Here is a 14,883-nt window from a genome sequence, read left to right on the forward strand (position 1 = left end):
TTTATTATCACAGTCTGGTTTTCACTGTATAGCATGATCCAAGATATATTTACACACAACCTTCCACAGCGCAGAGTGAAAGATCATGCCAGTACAATTAGATGATTATTCACTTTTGGAAAAGACTTTCATACTTGTGCACCACTGGTGTGTGAATTTATATTTGAACTTCAGTATTCCTACATTCTAAGTTAATTAGTACTCCAGATAATGTATTTGCCAAGAATTTGACTTACTCTCTCACGTTAAAGTTTGTAATGTTCTCCTATCTGTGTTTTGTAAAATTGTATAAAACCCACATATTGAAAATGTAGCCTATATCAAGGCAGATACCAAGACAAAAGGAATGCTTTGAATCAATTTACACTATTTGAGTGAATTTACAAAATTGTCATTACTTTTCCATGTATTTTGAAAGCTTTATTGCAAAAGAAAACTGCAATGTCAAATTTACTTTATGATCTAGTGGTACAGAAAGGAACAAAATAGAGAGAAATTCTGTATTAATCCCTAACTCTGGCAATGTTTAGATATAAATTACATTTGGAGATGTACCTTTTGCTAACTTGAGCATTGTAGTTAGGATGATGTTTGATCCATAGAAAGGAAGAAACAATTACAGTGCCTTTATTCTTGCAGCATATGCAAAATTTTCTGGTTACTGTAACTCTGCAGACTAAATGTACTCTGATATGAAACTGATCATTTATCCAATAGATTGTCTTTAGACATGACCATTTTAAAGAAAGTGCTGGGCTTTTTTTGTAATGATGTCTAGGTTTACCGCTCAGTCTTTTGACACTCAAAGTATTTCAATGCATAGCTACTCTCCCAATCCTCATGTCATTCTGTAAACCATTTATTTATAGGTTTGTACATTATCTGTACAAGACAATATTTAATGTTACTTTTTGTAGGATTGTGTGTAATTTTCTTTCCTGAGCTTTTTCTTTATCAAGAAAGGATTATGAATAGGTAGCCATTATTATGCCATGTGAAAAATTAGATAATTTAAGCTTTTCGATTGAGGGAAAGAGGGTCATTATTTGTACTGCATCTGTAAAATCTTTTGATTTCAAAGTGATTCCTAATATATATATCTCTTTACAAAAACCAGAAATGAATCCATGGAGATAATCTGAAGTAGTGGGGTGTTATTTACTGACCAGCAGTATATGCACTAGGGATTACGTCAGTGAGTAACCCAGGAAATTGCACTTTGGTTTCTGATTTGCCTTTCCTATTACAGGCCAGGTCAAATCTTCCTGCACCATCATTGCTGTCACCACACTCCAAGCTGAGGCTCCCAACAACTGTGGGTGCTCAGCTGTTATCACAGAAGTCGCTGACCTCACAGACTGGTGAGTATTGTTTCTAATTTGGTTATAGTTCCAGGTTTTCACTTGCCATTCTCTTATAAATTGAAAATACCTTTGGTGAACATATATTGTATATTTTATAATAATTCATGTACTTGTCGTACCTGGGATAGAAAGTATCCAAAACACAAACCAAAAGCTGCACTTCAGTGGAATGGGAATATGTGTAAGAATCTGTCCTTCTAAGACTAGAATTTATTTTGAAGATCTTTAGTTGAGAAAACTATCTATACAACAATCCTACAGTTAACTTCGTCATGATTTTTGCTGTTTAAAATTTAGATGCCGCGAAAATGTGTACATTTGCCTAGAGATGTTTGCATAGTGAAGACACTAAAAATTAGTTAAAATGAAATACATTGAGTGAACAAAGAACTGTTTAATTGCAAAACATAATGCCTTTTGATTGCATTTTAAGGTTGATCGCTGTTCAGACTAATAAGTTAATTGTACACGTGTATTTGTATTCATCCTACATGGTGGAATCACTGTCACAGATCTTCCTCTAGTGGTTTAACCCCATATTATGTAAAGCATTCCAGACTGAATAATTAGGGGTTGTAGAGCCAGGCTGCCAGAAGAGTTAGCCAGTCACTGCTCATCTTTGGACCTCCTGTTTGTTTAATAGGTTTAGGGTTAATTAGGGACAATTGTAACAGCTGACTTTGAAGTAAGAGCATTTAATAATTGTTGATGTTGTAGCAGCTGGCTTCAAAAAAAGCAAGAACAAATTATGGAATTGGTTATGAAATTTTTATTAATCAGTAGCACAGTGGCTAAATCTCTAAGAAAATGAATGAAATGAGGAACCAGATAACAGTGTCAACATTTCTGTGGAAATGTTGGGAATGAGACAGCAAAATGTTGAAATTAAAATAGTTTTTTTTTCAGACCACATCAGGTCAGAGTAGATGAGCCCTTGTTTGGGCATCTGGACCTCTTTCTGAACCCCTGAAATATACATAAGGAAGACTTGTAAAATCCCATGGTGTACTACTTACATGTTTTAATTTCAAAACTAGTCTTGAGTAACTCATAAGTAAAACCAACTCAAATTATCCTAATTTGATATGGTGTCGAGAATTTTATGATTAAATTGCATTATTATGATTACTTTAGTTAAGACATTCTTTCTGGAACCAATTCCCTTCTCCCATTTTTCATGCGCAAACTATTCAGCATCAGGTCAGGACTACTTGTGTGTGAAAAGCTCCATATATTCTGTTAATGTTGTAAGCAGCTGTCACACATATTAACCAAGTGTGTGATTTGTATGTTGAGTCATTCCATATTTGGATGTTAGGCTGAGATATAAATTTATTGTTGTGGCTGCTGCACCTATCCAGACGAATGGTGAATATTCCATATGACCCCTTAAAGCCTCTCCACCTTATAGAAAGCTCAAGTCAGGAATGTGATGGAGTACTCACCACTCTCCTGATGGGTGCAGCTACAACAGAACTTAAGCACAACACCATCCAGGACAGAGCAGCTTACTTGATTGGCACTCCCTGCCACTAGACTCGTAATTCATCAGCGGCAGGAGCAAGTGGAGAAAGCAAAAGGAGAAAGTGCTGGAAACACTCGACACTGGTCAGTCAGCAACTGTGCAGAGATCAGATAAGTTAATGTTTCAGATGTTGTCCTATCTACAGTGAAAACAAGTTCATTTCTATTAGTCTCACTTCCTACCTTAATCTCAAAGTCATCCTTGATGTTCTTTGAAACTTCTCCATCACGTCAGTGTCATCTTGAACAGTAGGTGCCTAAAACGGCACACTCAAGGAAGATCTATACGCAATTGGAATTACTTATTTTGACCTTTAGTTAAATGTCAGGTAATGCATCCCAATACTTGATTAGTTAAAAAGAAAATCCAGGAATTATGGAAATATGAAGTAAAAAATCAAAATGGTGGAAATGTAAAGCAAATCAATCGACATCTAAAAGTGAGAGATAAGTCAATATTCTTCATCAAACACAAATCCCAGAATCATCCTTCACACTGTTTTCTGAAACCAATTACTTCTCAATCCATGCTGTCTTTTCCTATGGTCTTTGTATTTTGTAGATGAACATTGATTGCATTCGGCATAAGAATACCTTTGTTCTTTGACTGGTTCATCTGTTACGCATGTATCTACTCAGCCCCTTTCGTCTTTTTTCAAACTGAAAGGTGTTTAACGTTTAATATTGTTCCAAAATGATTTTACCATATTAATTGTATCTTTTGATTGTCCTGGAAAAAGAACTGATGACATGAGCCACATGTCAGCAATTCTTTACACAGCACAAAACTGCCTTCAATTCTGCATAGAATTGGCAATCAAATTCAGAGGCTATCTGATGTGGGAAAGGAAATTGTCACACTGGTGAGCTAGAGATATTCTGCTGAAGTTGGAGGTGAGAGATCATGTTACATGAGACAGAAGGCACTTTACTCCGTATCATAACTGTACTATATCTGACAGGGGAGTGCGTGATGTTGACACCAGAGACCAAAATTGGAAAGTACAGTAATAGCATCCTCATCTTGTTGAGTAAAAAAACGTTTTTAAAAAACTTATGATATCCTGGAGGGACCTGCCATCTATAAAATGCAGGAGGAAGAGTTGCAGAACTGGTGAACACACAAGACCCTTTGTTTTCTCCACTGGTGTATCCGAGAGCGGTTTGGGCAGAGCGTATTGGAAGTGTACTCTGCTGAGAGCATGAGATAAGCTCCCAAAAGTTCCTGTCGGCCCTAAGTTAAATAATGCAGGCGTGCACTCAATGTGTGTAGAGCTGCATTATTGCAGGCCCACTGCAAAGAGGAAACCCAGGTGCTTGTGTAATGCTAAGGACATAGAATCATGGAGTCATAGAATGATACAGCACAGAAGGAGGCCATTGGGCCAATTATGCCTTTGCCAACTCATTGAAAGAGCAATCCAATTAGTCCTACTCCCCTGCTGTTTCCCCATAGCCCTACAATTTTTTCCACTTCAAGTATTTATCCAATTCTTTTTTGAAAGTTGTTATTGAATATGCTTCCACCACCCTTTCAGGCAGTGCATTCCAGATCATGATAACTTGATGCGTTAAAAAATGTTTTCCTCATGTCGTCTCCGGTTCTTTTGCCAATTACCTTAAATCTATATACTCTGGTTACCGACCCTTCTGCCACTGGAAACAGTTTCTCCTTATTTACTCTGTCAAAACCCTTCATGATTTTGAACATCTCTGTCAAATCTCCCCTTAACCTTCTCTGCTCTAAGGAGAACAATCCCAGATTCTCCAGTCTTTCCACATAACTGAAGTCTTTAATTCCTGGTACCATTCTAGTAAATCTCCTCTGCACCCTCTCTAAGGCCTTGACATCCTTCCTACAGTCTTATGCCCAGAATTGAACACAATACTCCATCTGGGGCCTAACTAGTGTTTTATAAAGGGTTAGCATAACTTCCTTGCTTTTGTACACTGTGCCTCTATTTATCGAGCCAAGGATCCCATATGCCTTTTTAACAGCCTTTCCGATTTGTCCTGCGACCTTCAAAGACTTGCGTACGTACACCCCCAGGTCTCTCTGTTCCTGCACCCTCTTTCAAATTGTACCATTTAGTTTATATTGCCTCTCTTCATTCTTCCTACCAAAATTAATCATTTCACACTTCTCTGCGTTAAATTTTGTCTTCCATATGTATGCCCATTTCACCAGTCTGTATGTCCTCCTGAAGTCTGTTCCTATCTTCCTCATTGTTTACGATATTTCCGAGTTTCATGTCATCTGTAAACTTTGAAATTATGCCCTGTATACCCAAGTCCAGGTCATTAATATATTTCAAAAGAGCAGTGGTCCCAACACTGACCTCTGGAGGACACCAGTGCACACTTCCCTCCAGTCTGAAAAACAACCATTCACCACCACTCTCTGCTTTCTGTCCCTTAGCCAATTTCGTATCCACGCAGCTACTGCCCCTTTAATCCCATGGGCTTCAATTTTTTTTTATTCGTTCATGGGATGTGGGCATCGCTGGCGAGGCCGGCATTTATTGCCCATCCCTGATTGCCCTTGAGAAGGTGGTGGTGTGCTGCCTTCTTGAACCGCTGCAGTCCGTTTGGTGAAGGTTCTCCCGCAGTGCTGTTAAGAAGGGAGTTCCAGGTACGGTAGCATAGTGGTTATGTTACTGGACCAGTAATCCAGAGGCCTGGACTAATAATCCGCAGTCATGAGTTCAAATCCCGCCACGGCAGCTGGGGAATTTAAATTAAATTCAATTAATTAAATAAAAATCTGGAATTAAAATACTAGTATCAGTAATGGTCATGAAACTACCGGATTGTCGTAAAAACCCATCTGGTTCACTAATGTCCTTTAGGGAAGCAAACCTGCCGTCCTTACCCAGTCTGGCCTATATATGACTCCAGACCCACAGCAATGTGGTTGACTCTTAATTGCCCTCTGAAATGGCCTAGCAAGCCACTCAGTTGTAAAATGTTGCTAACAACTCTATAGTGTGGTACTTTATCAGACGTCTTTTGAAAGTCCATATGCACAACATCAATCACACTACCCTCATCAACCCTCTATTACTTCATCAAAGAACTCAATCAAGGTCTGTGGTAAAGGGAACATTTCTCTACAATTTATGGACTAGGCTTTACTTATAGCTACTTGCAATACATAGTAACAGGAGTTAAAATTGTCAACTGTAGTCATGTAAAACATATGTATGGTATGTAACAGCAACATTAAAGGGGATGGTGTAGGAAGAGCCCCACAACAGAGGTTTGTGCTGAAATCTGGATTATTGTGCCACTCTAGGACTAGGAACCAGATTGGACCTGTTACTGAATCAAAAGCAAAATACTGCAGATGTTGGAAACCTGAAATAAAAACAGAAAATGCTGGAAATACTCAGCAAGTCAGGCAGCATCTGTGGAGAAAGAAAGAGTTAACGTTTCAGGTCAATGACCTTTCATCAGAACTGGGAGAAGTTGAAGATTTAACAGTTTTTAAACAAGTACAGAGCCAGGAGAAGGGGTGGAGGGGAGGGGAGGAAAGAACAAAATGGAAGGTCTCTGATAGGATGGAGGGCAGGAGTGATTAAATGACAAAAGGGATGATGATGCAAGGCCAGGAGGGTGGTAATGGGACAAGTAAAGAAACAAAATATGGGTCTAGAGGAGCTGTAAATGGCAACAGCAGGATCATTACCAGCACTTGCTGTCTGAAAAAATGGGAGCAGTGGTTATGATCTGAAGTTATTGAAATCAGTGAGTCCAGAAGGTTGTAAAGTGCCTTATCGAAAGATGAGATGCTGTTCTTCGAGCTTCTGTTGGGCTTGATCGGTTTTCCTCTACATTGGGGAGACCAACCACAGATTGGGTGATCGCTTTACTGAACACCTCCACTCAGTCTGTAAGCATGACCCTGACCTTCCAGTTGCTTGCCATTTTAATTCTCCATCCCACTCCCACTATAACCTCTCTGTCCTTGGCCTCCTACACTGTTCCAATGAAGCTCGAGGTACAGCACCTCAGCTTTCGATTTGGCACTTTACAACCTTCTGAACTCAACAACTTCAGATCATAACCATTTCTCCCATTTTTTTCAGACAGCAGATGCTGGTAATGCTTCTGCTGTTGCCATTTACAGCTTCTCTAGACCCATCTTTTCTTTCTTTACTTGTCCTATTACCATCCTCCTTGCACCATCATCCCTTTTGTCATTTAATCACTCCTGCCCTCCAACCTATCAGAGACCTTCCCTTTGGTTCTTTCCTCCCTCTCTCTTTCAGCACCCCTCCCCCTCAACTCCTTTGCCTGGCTCTGTACTTGCTTAAAAACTGTTAAATGTTCAACTTCTGACGAAAGGTCATCAACCTGAAATGTTAACTCTGTTTCTTTCTCCACAGATGCTGCCAGACTTGCTGAGTATTTCCAGCATTTCCTGTTTTAATTTTGAATCTGTTACTGCATTTTTGAGACAGCTAGAATTCACTGTTGTCTTCCCAAAGCTGATATTTTTCTGCCTCTTTAACACCGATGCAGCAGCTCGAGTAGCAGTAGCACCATAGGAACAGGAGTAGGCCATTCAGCCCCTCGTGCCTGCTCCGCCATTTGATAAGATCATGGCTGATCTGTGATCTAACTCCATATACCTGTCTTTGGCCCATATCCCTTCATACCTTTGGTTGCCAAAAAGCTATCTATCTCAGATTTAAATTTAGCAATTGAGCTAGTATCAATTGCCGTTTGTGGAAGAGAGTTCCAAACTTCTACCACCCTTTGTGTGTAGAAATGTTTTCTAATCTCGCTCCTGAAAGGTCTGGCTCTAATTTTTAGACTGTGCTCCCTACTCCTAGAATCCCCAACCAGCGGAAATAGTTTCTCTCTATCCACCCCTTAATATCTTATAAACTTCAATCAGATTACCCCTTAACCTTCTAAACTCCAGAGAATACAACCCCAATTTGTGTAATCTCTCCTCGTAACTTAACCCTTGAAGTGGGTGGAGTTTGCCCTTGATTTGCACTCAGCGCTATTGGAGAAAATCTTGTGCAAAGCAATTTGATGTGCCTTTATATGTAGTTTACATTGCTGCGCCCTTGTCAGGTGTACACTGAAAAAGAGATCGAGAAAGTTTGTTGCAGTGCTATTCGGGTGTATAATGGGGGGGAAGGATTAGTATCTATTTGTAATCTGCGTTGCATCTGTTTTTGTGGATGCTATTTGGGAGCAGGGCAGAGGAAAATCCACCCACTGAATTTTTAGGAACAGAACAAAGCCCAACTGTCCATCGGTTTTGGTTGGGGCCCCAACAATACAATGTAATTTACACTGATAACATTGGGCCAGAATCTGCGGTCAAAATAACAGCATGGCTAATGGCGCGTGCCATTATGGGTAAATGGTACATCAACTTCAGGCGAGGGGAAATTGTGAATATCCAAAAGTTGCTGTCTGCGTTGCGCCGCTCCACCGTTAGCTTCGCGGAAATGGCATTTCTCCCTGAGACTCCCTGATTTTCTGTACTGCTGCCAGTATCTTAACTTTCACCAATCGTTCACCCATCACCTCTCTGCTCGCTGACCTACGTTGGATCCTGCTCTGGGAATGCTTCGATTTTAAAGTTCTCATCCTCATTTTCAAATTCCTCCATGGCCTCGTCCTTCCCTATCTCTGAAACCTCCTCCAGCCCTACAATCCTCCAATTCTGGGCTCTTGCGCATCCCCGATTTTAATCGCTCTACCATTGGCAGTTGTGCCTTCAGCTGCCTAGGTTCTAAGCTCAGGAATTCCCTCCCTAAAGCTCTCCGCCTCTCTACCTCTGTCTCCTCCTTTAAGAAACTCCTTAAAACCTAGCTCTTTGACCAAGCTTTTGGTCACCTGTCCTAATATCTCCTTATGTAGCTCGGTGTCAAATTTCGTTCAATAACGCTCCTGTGATGCGCCTTGGAATGTTTTACTACGTTAAAGGTGCTATATAAATACAAGTTGTTCTTGTATTTGCCCATTAATTGCCCAGTAAATTCATCACCGAATGTTAAACCTAGTCATTGCAAACGTAAGTACCCTTTTAACGATGCGATAATTGTTATTCACTGCTAATCAACCTCTCTGGCACAGAAAATTAACTATTACAAGTGTGGAGTCTCATTCCTTCAGGTTTTCAAACTTTCCTTTCAATCTCTTTCCTCTCTCTAATGCAATCTTTCTTTCCCTTTTTATTTCTCTTTCTGTACCTGATTTGACATTGAATTCACCCTCTCTGATTAAACCCTCCTCCTTAGTCCTTCCTGTATTTGTTTCCCAATCCTTCAATCTGATTGGTTAAGGAGATACCCTGTTGGTTGCCCTGTTCATTCAGGCCCCAGATGCCCTGTTTGTGGGCAAAGTTTTTTTGAGCTGAAGGGTGTAGGGACAAGTCTAACTAATGGCAAATGTCATAAGATGCCCTGCTACGGCAAATTCTGGCCCATTATGCTTTTGGGTTCTGACAAAAGGCCATCAACCTGAAACGTTAACTCTACTTTCCTCTGCTGCCTGACCTGATGTGTGTTTCCAGCATTCTCTGTTTTAATTTCAGATTGCCAGCATCAGCAGCATTTTGCTTTTTGTTAAGTTTTTAGGTCTTCACTCTAGATATTTTACACAGGTTCAGTATCTCAGATTACTCCCCCAGGCAAGCCCTCACTCTAAAATTTAGAGTGTACTGTTACCTACCCAATATCAAGGTAATTTGTAGAAAGCCCTTGTTCTATTTTGGTTACTAGTTATATCACCTGCCCTTGCGTAATTTTCCTCTATTTCAGAATAAGCTCTCCTTTAGACTACAGGTAAAGCAATGAACTACCAAACAAATTTATTAAATAATAAATGGATAAGTTAACAGAAACAATGACACACTAGATTTTCAGTAGTTATAGGCTTAACTATGCCTGTTAGAAAACAGCATACAGTTAAATCTGCTCCACTAAACTGCAAAATAAGCTGGGACAGACACAAGATTCCTAATTATCAACCATCCACAGTCTCTGATTTGCCTATCTATGACTTTATGCCACAATTTAAACAAGACAGGCTGAGAAATACATTTTTTTCAAAGAATGATGGGGACAAATAAAATTGAGAGGTGCCAATCAAACATATGTACAAATAAAACACACAAGCTGCTTCTATATGAATTGAATGGATTGGCCCCTCCCTCAGATACCTGACGACATCTATATCCTGGTGCTTTGTGTATCAAAATCACCTGTGGGATTTTCAGTGTGCGAACCAGGTTTTTAATTCTATATGTACTGTGATCGAAAGAAAGACATCGTAGACAAAAATGCTTTTTTATTACAGGTATTTGAACAGATTATTGCTTCAGTTTATTAGTGAGTCTCCCTGTTACTAACCTGTGTTTATCCTAATGGTGTGCAGAGGATACTTTTCATTCCAAGAGTACAAAAGAAATTTCAGTTACTGAAAAAAAATAGCAGCAGTACAGATTTCAAGAGCAATTTGATTGGTTCAGTTTTTGCTTTTTTTTATTCATAGACTTCCCTCACTGTTTCCTCACTATCAAGTATCAGTTAAGCTTGGTGGCAGCACCTCTGAGGCAGAAGATCGTAATTTTTAGTCCCCGTCGACAATTTGATCACATAATCTAGACTGATACTTCAATAGAATACTGAGGGAGTGCAGCATTTTCAGAGGTGTAATCTTTTAGATGAGATGTTAAACTGAGGCCACATGTACCTGTTCAGAAGAGTTGCGGAATTCTTCTGGATTTTCTGGAAATGGATTTTGTTAGAGATTGAGAGAAACATTTTAATTGTTTGGCTAACTGAAATGCTACTGATCCATCCTGAGTAATTGTGCACAGTGCACGTGCTCATACTGTAGCATCTGCTAGTAAACAGAGTCACTGCTCTGGTTAAAATATCAAGTCCTAGCCTAGGCTGAGGTCTTTAAGTAAATCTTTAGTGAAGCTATTAAAAGACACAAAAGTCAATTCAATGGATAAATTTAATCATATTGTTGTGAAATATGTAATTTTTTTTGTATTTTTTAAACCTCATTTTGGACACAAGAAATTTCAGTTACTGAGAAAGTGGGGGACAAAAATATTTGAGTGATTCGATTGACTTATCGACAAACTGCTACAGTTTCAATATTAAATGAAATGATACAAAAATCGTGACAACTGGAAGTAAGATTGATGGATAAGAATTGCACACACATATACAAGATTGTACGTAAGAACATTAGAAATGGGAGAAGAACTAGGCCATACGGCCCCTCCAGCCTGCTCCGCCATCAATAAGATCTTGGCTGATCTTCGACCTCAACTCCACTTTCCTGCTCTATCCCCATATTGCTTAATTCCTTTGGTGTCCAAATATCCATCGATCTCAGCCTTGAATATATTCAACGACTGAGCATCCACAGCCCTCTGGGGTAGAGAATTCCAAAGATTCACAACCCTCTCCGTGAAGAAATTTTTCCGCATCTCTGTCCTAAATGGCCCAGCGCTTATCTTGAGACTTTGACCCCTAGTTCCAGACTCCCCCCCCCCCCCCCCCCCCCCGGGTAAACAGCCTCTCAGCATCTATCCTGTCAAGCCCTCTCAGAATTTTATACATTTCAATGAGATCACCTCTCATTCTTCTAAACTCCAGAGAGTATAGGCCCATTCTACTCAATCTCTGCTCATAGGACAACCCTCTCATCCCAGGAATCAATCTAGTGAACCTTCATTGCACTGCCTCTAAGGCAAGTACATCCTTCCTTAGGTGAGGAGACCAAAACTGTACACAGTACTCCAAGTGTGGTCTCACCAGAGTCCTATATAATTGCAGCAAGACCTCCTTACTCTTATACTCTAACTCCCTTGCAATAAAGGACGATATACCATTTGCCTTCCTAATTGCTTGTTATACCTGCATGTTAACTTTCTATGATTCATGTACAAATCACTCTGACTATCAACATTTCTTAGTCTCTCACCTTTTTTTAAAAAAAATTCTGCTTTTCTATTTTTCTTATCAAAGTGGGTAATATCACATTTCCCCACATTATACTCTACCTGCCACCTTCTCGCCCACTCACTTAACCTGCCTAGATCCCTTTGCAGTATCTTTGCATCCTCCTCACAGCTTACTTTCCCGCCTAGCTTTGTATAGTCAGCAAACTTGGATACATTACACTCAGTCCCCTCATCGAAGTCATTGATGTATATTGTAAACAGCTGAGTTCCAAGCACTGATCCTTGCGGCACACCACTAGTTACAACCTGCCAACCCGAAAATGACCTGTTTATTCCTACTTTCTGTTTTCTGTCTATTAACCAATCCTCAATCCATGCTAATATCACCCCCGATCTCATGAGCCCTAATCTTGTGTAGCACCCTCTTATGCCAGTACAGCTACAACACTGGCATCTACCCGACAATGTGGAAAATTGCCCAGGTATGTCCTGTCCACAAAAAGCAGGACAAATCCAATCCAGCCAATTACCGCCCCATCAGTCTACTCTCAATCATCAGCAAAGTGATGGAAGGTGTCATCGACAGTGCTATCAAGCAGCACTTACTCACCAATAACCTGCTCACCGATGCTCAGTTTGGGTTCAACCAGGACCACTCGGGGCCAGACCTCATTACAGCCTTAGTCCAAACATGGACAAAAGAGCTGAATTCCAGAGGTGAGGTGAGAGTGACTGCCCTTGACATCAAGGCAGCATATGACCAATTTTACTAGGGCTCCTTGGTGCCACACTCGAAGTCAATGGGAATCGGGGGGAAATCTCTCCAGTGGCTGGAGTCATACCTAGCACAAAGGAAGATGGTAGTGGTTGTAGGAGGCCAATCATCTCAGCCCCAGGGCATTGCTGCAGGAGTTCCTCAGGGCGGTGTCCTAGGCCCAACCATCTTCAGCTGCTTCATCAATGACCTTCCCTCCATCATAAGGTCAGAAATGGGGATGTTCGCTAATGATTGCACTGTGTTCAGTTCCATTCGCAATCCCTCAGATAATGAAGCAGTCCAAGCCCGCATGCAGCAAGACCTGGACAACATCCAGGCTTGGGCTGATAAGTGGCAAATAACAGTCGCGCCAGACAAGTGCCAGGCAATGACCATCTCCAACAAGTGAGAGTCTAACCACCTCCCCTTGACATTCAACGACATTACCATCGCCGAATCCCCCACCATCAACATCCTGGGGGTCACCATTGACCAGAAACTTAACTGGACCAGCCATATAAATACTGTGGCTACAAGAGCAGGTCAGAGGCTGGGTATTCTGCGGCAAGTTACTCACCTCCTGACTCCCCAAAGCCTTTCCACCATCTACAAGGCACAAGTCAGGAGTGTGATGGAATACTCTCCACTTGTCTGGATGAGTGCAGCTCCAACAACACTCAAGAAGCTCGACACCATCCAGGACAAAGCAGCCCGCTTGATTGGCACCCCATCCATCACCCTAAACATTCACTCCCTTCACCACCGGCACACAGTGGCTGCAGTGTGTACCATCTACAGGATGCACTGCAGCAACTCGCCAAGGCTTCTTCGACAGCACCTCCCAAGCCCACGACCTCTACCACCTAGAAGGACAAGAGCAGCAGGCACATGGGAACACCACCACCTGCACGTTCCCCTCCAAGTCACACACCATCCCGACTTGGAAATATATCGCCGTTACTTCATCGTCGCTGGGTCAAAATCCTGCAACTCCCTTCCTAACAGCACTGTGAGAGAACCTTCACTACACGGACTGCTGCGGTTGAAGAAGGTGGCTCACCACCACCTTCTCGAGGTCAATTATTGATTGGCAATAAATGCTGGCCTCGCCAGTGACGCCCACATCCCATGAACGAATTTTTAAAAATCTTATCGACTGCCTTTTGAAAATCCAAATATACTACATCCACTGGTTCCCCCTTATCTACCCTGCTTATTACACCCTCAGAAAAACTCTAATAGATTTGTCAAACAGAATTTCCCTTTCATAGAACTCTGTTGACTCTGCCTAATCATATTTATGATTTTCTAAGTGCCCAGTTACTATGTCCTTATTAATAGATTCTATCATTTCCCCTGCTACTCATGTCCGGCTAACTGGTCTATAGTTCCCTGTTTACTCTCCCCCTCCTTTTTTGAATATCAGGGTTACATTTGCTACCTTCCAATCCATGGGGACTGTTCTAGAATCTAGGGAATTCTAGACGATCAAAACCAATGCATCCACTATCTCTGCAGCCACCTCTTTTAAAATCCAACGATGTAGGTCATCAGGTCCTGGGGATTTGTCAGCTTTTAGTCCCATTAATTTCTCCAGTACTCTTTCTTTAATATAAATTACTTTAAGTTCCTCACTATTTCTGGTATGTTTTTGTGTCTTCTACTGTGAATTATTCATCATTTATAATTTCTCCTGTCTCTGCCTCTAAGGGACCCACGTTTACTTTCGCTAATCTCTTCCTTTTTTCATACTTGTAGAAGCTCTTACAATCTGTTTTAATGTTTCTTGCTAGTTTACTCTCATATTCAATTTTCTCTCTATCATTTTCTTGGTCACCCGTTGCTGATTTCTAAAACCCTCCCAATCCTCAGGCTTACTACTCTTTTTGACAACATTGTAAGCCCCCTCTTTTATTATCCTTAACTTCTGTAGTTAGCCACAGATGAATAATTATTCCTCAATGGAATGTATATTCATTGAGAATTATGAATTATTTCTTTAAATGATCGCCATTGCTTATCTACCATCATATCTTTTAATCTAATTTCCCAATTTACCTTAGCCAACTCGCCCCTCATACCTACGTAATTGGCTTTGTTTAAATTTAAGATCCTAGTTTTGGACTTAACTACATCACTGTGAAACTCAATATGAAATTCTCATATTATGATCACTCTGCCCCAGAGGATTCTTAAATATAAGATTACTAACTAACCCTGTCTCATTACACAATACTAGATCTAAAATAGCCTGTTTCTTAGTTGGTTCCTCAACATAATGTTCT

At 40.6% G+C, this 14,883-nt stretch overlaps 1 protein-coding gene across 7 annotated transcripts in view; it reads left to right on the plus strand.

Moving 5' to 3' along the window:
• The window catches only part of ahi1 (Abelson helper integration site 1), a 344,784-nt gene that overhangs the window by 235,445 nt on the left and 94,456 nt on the right, over window positions 1-14,883 (plus strand). For all 7 annotated transcript variants that reach the window (XM_067984827.1, XM_067984826.1, XM_067984829.1 and 4 more), the window contains one exon: window positions 1,250-1,361. In XM_067984827.1, coding sequence (XP_067840928.1) covers window positions 1,250-1,361 — 112 coding nt within the window. The remainder of the gene's footprint in view (window positions 1-1,249; window positions 1,362-14,883) is intronic.

The sequence above is a fragment of the Heptranchias perlo genome, chromosome 5, assembly GCF_035084215.1.
Source record: "Heptranchias perlo isolate sHepPer1 chromosome 5, sHepPer1.hap1, whole genome shotgun sequence".
Taxonomy (NCBI): domain Eukaryota; kingdom Metazoa; phylum Chordata; class Chondrichthyes; order Hexanchiformes; family Hexanchidae; genus Heptranchias; species Heptranchias perlo.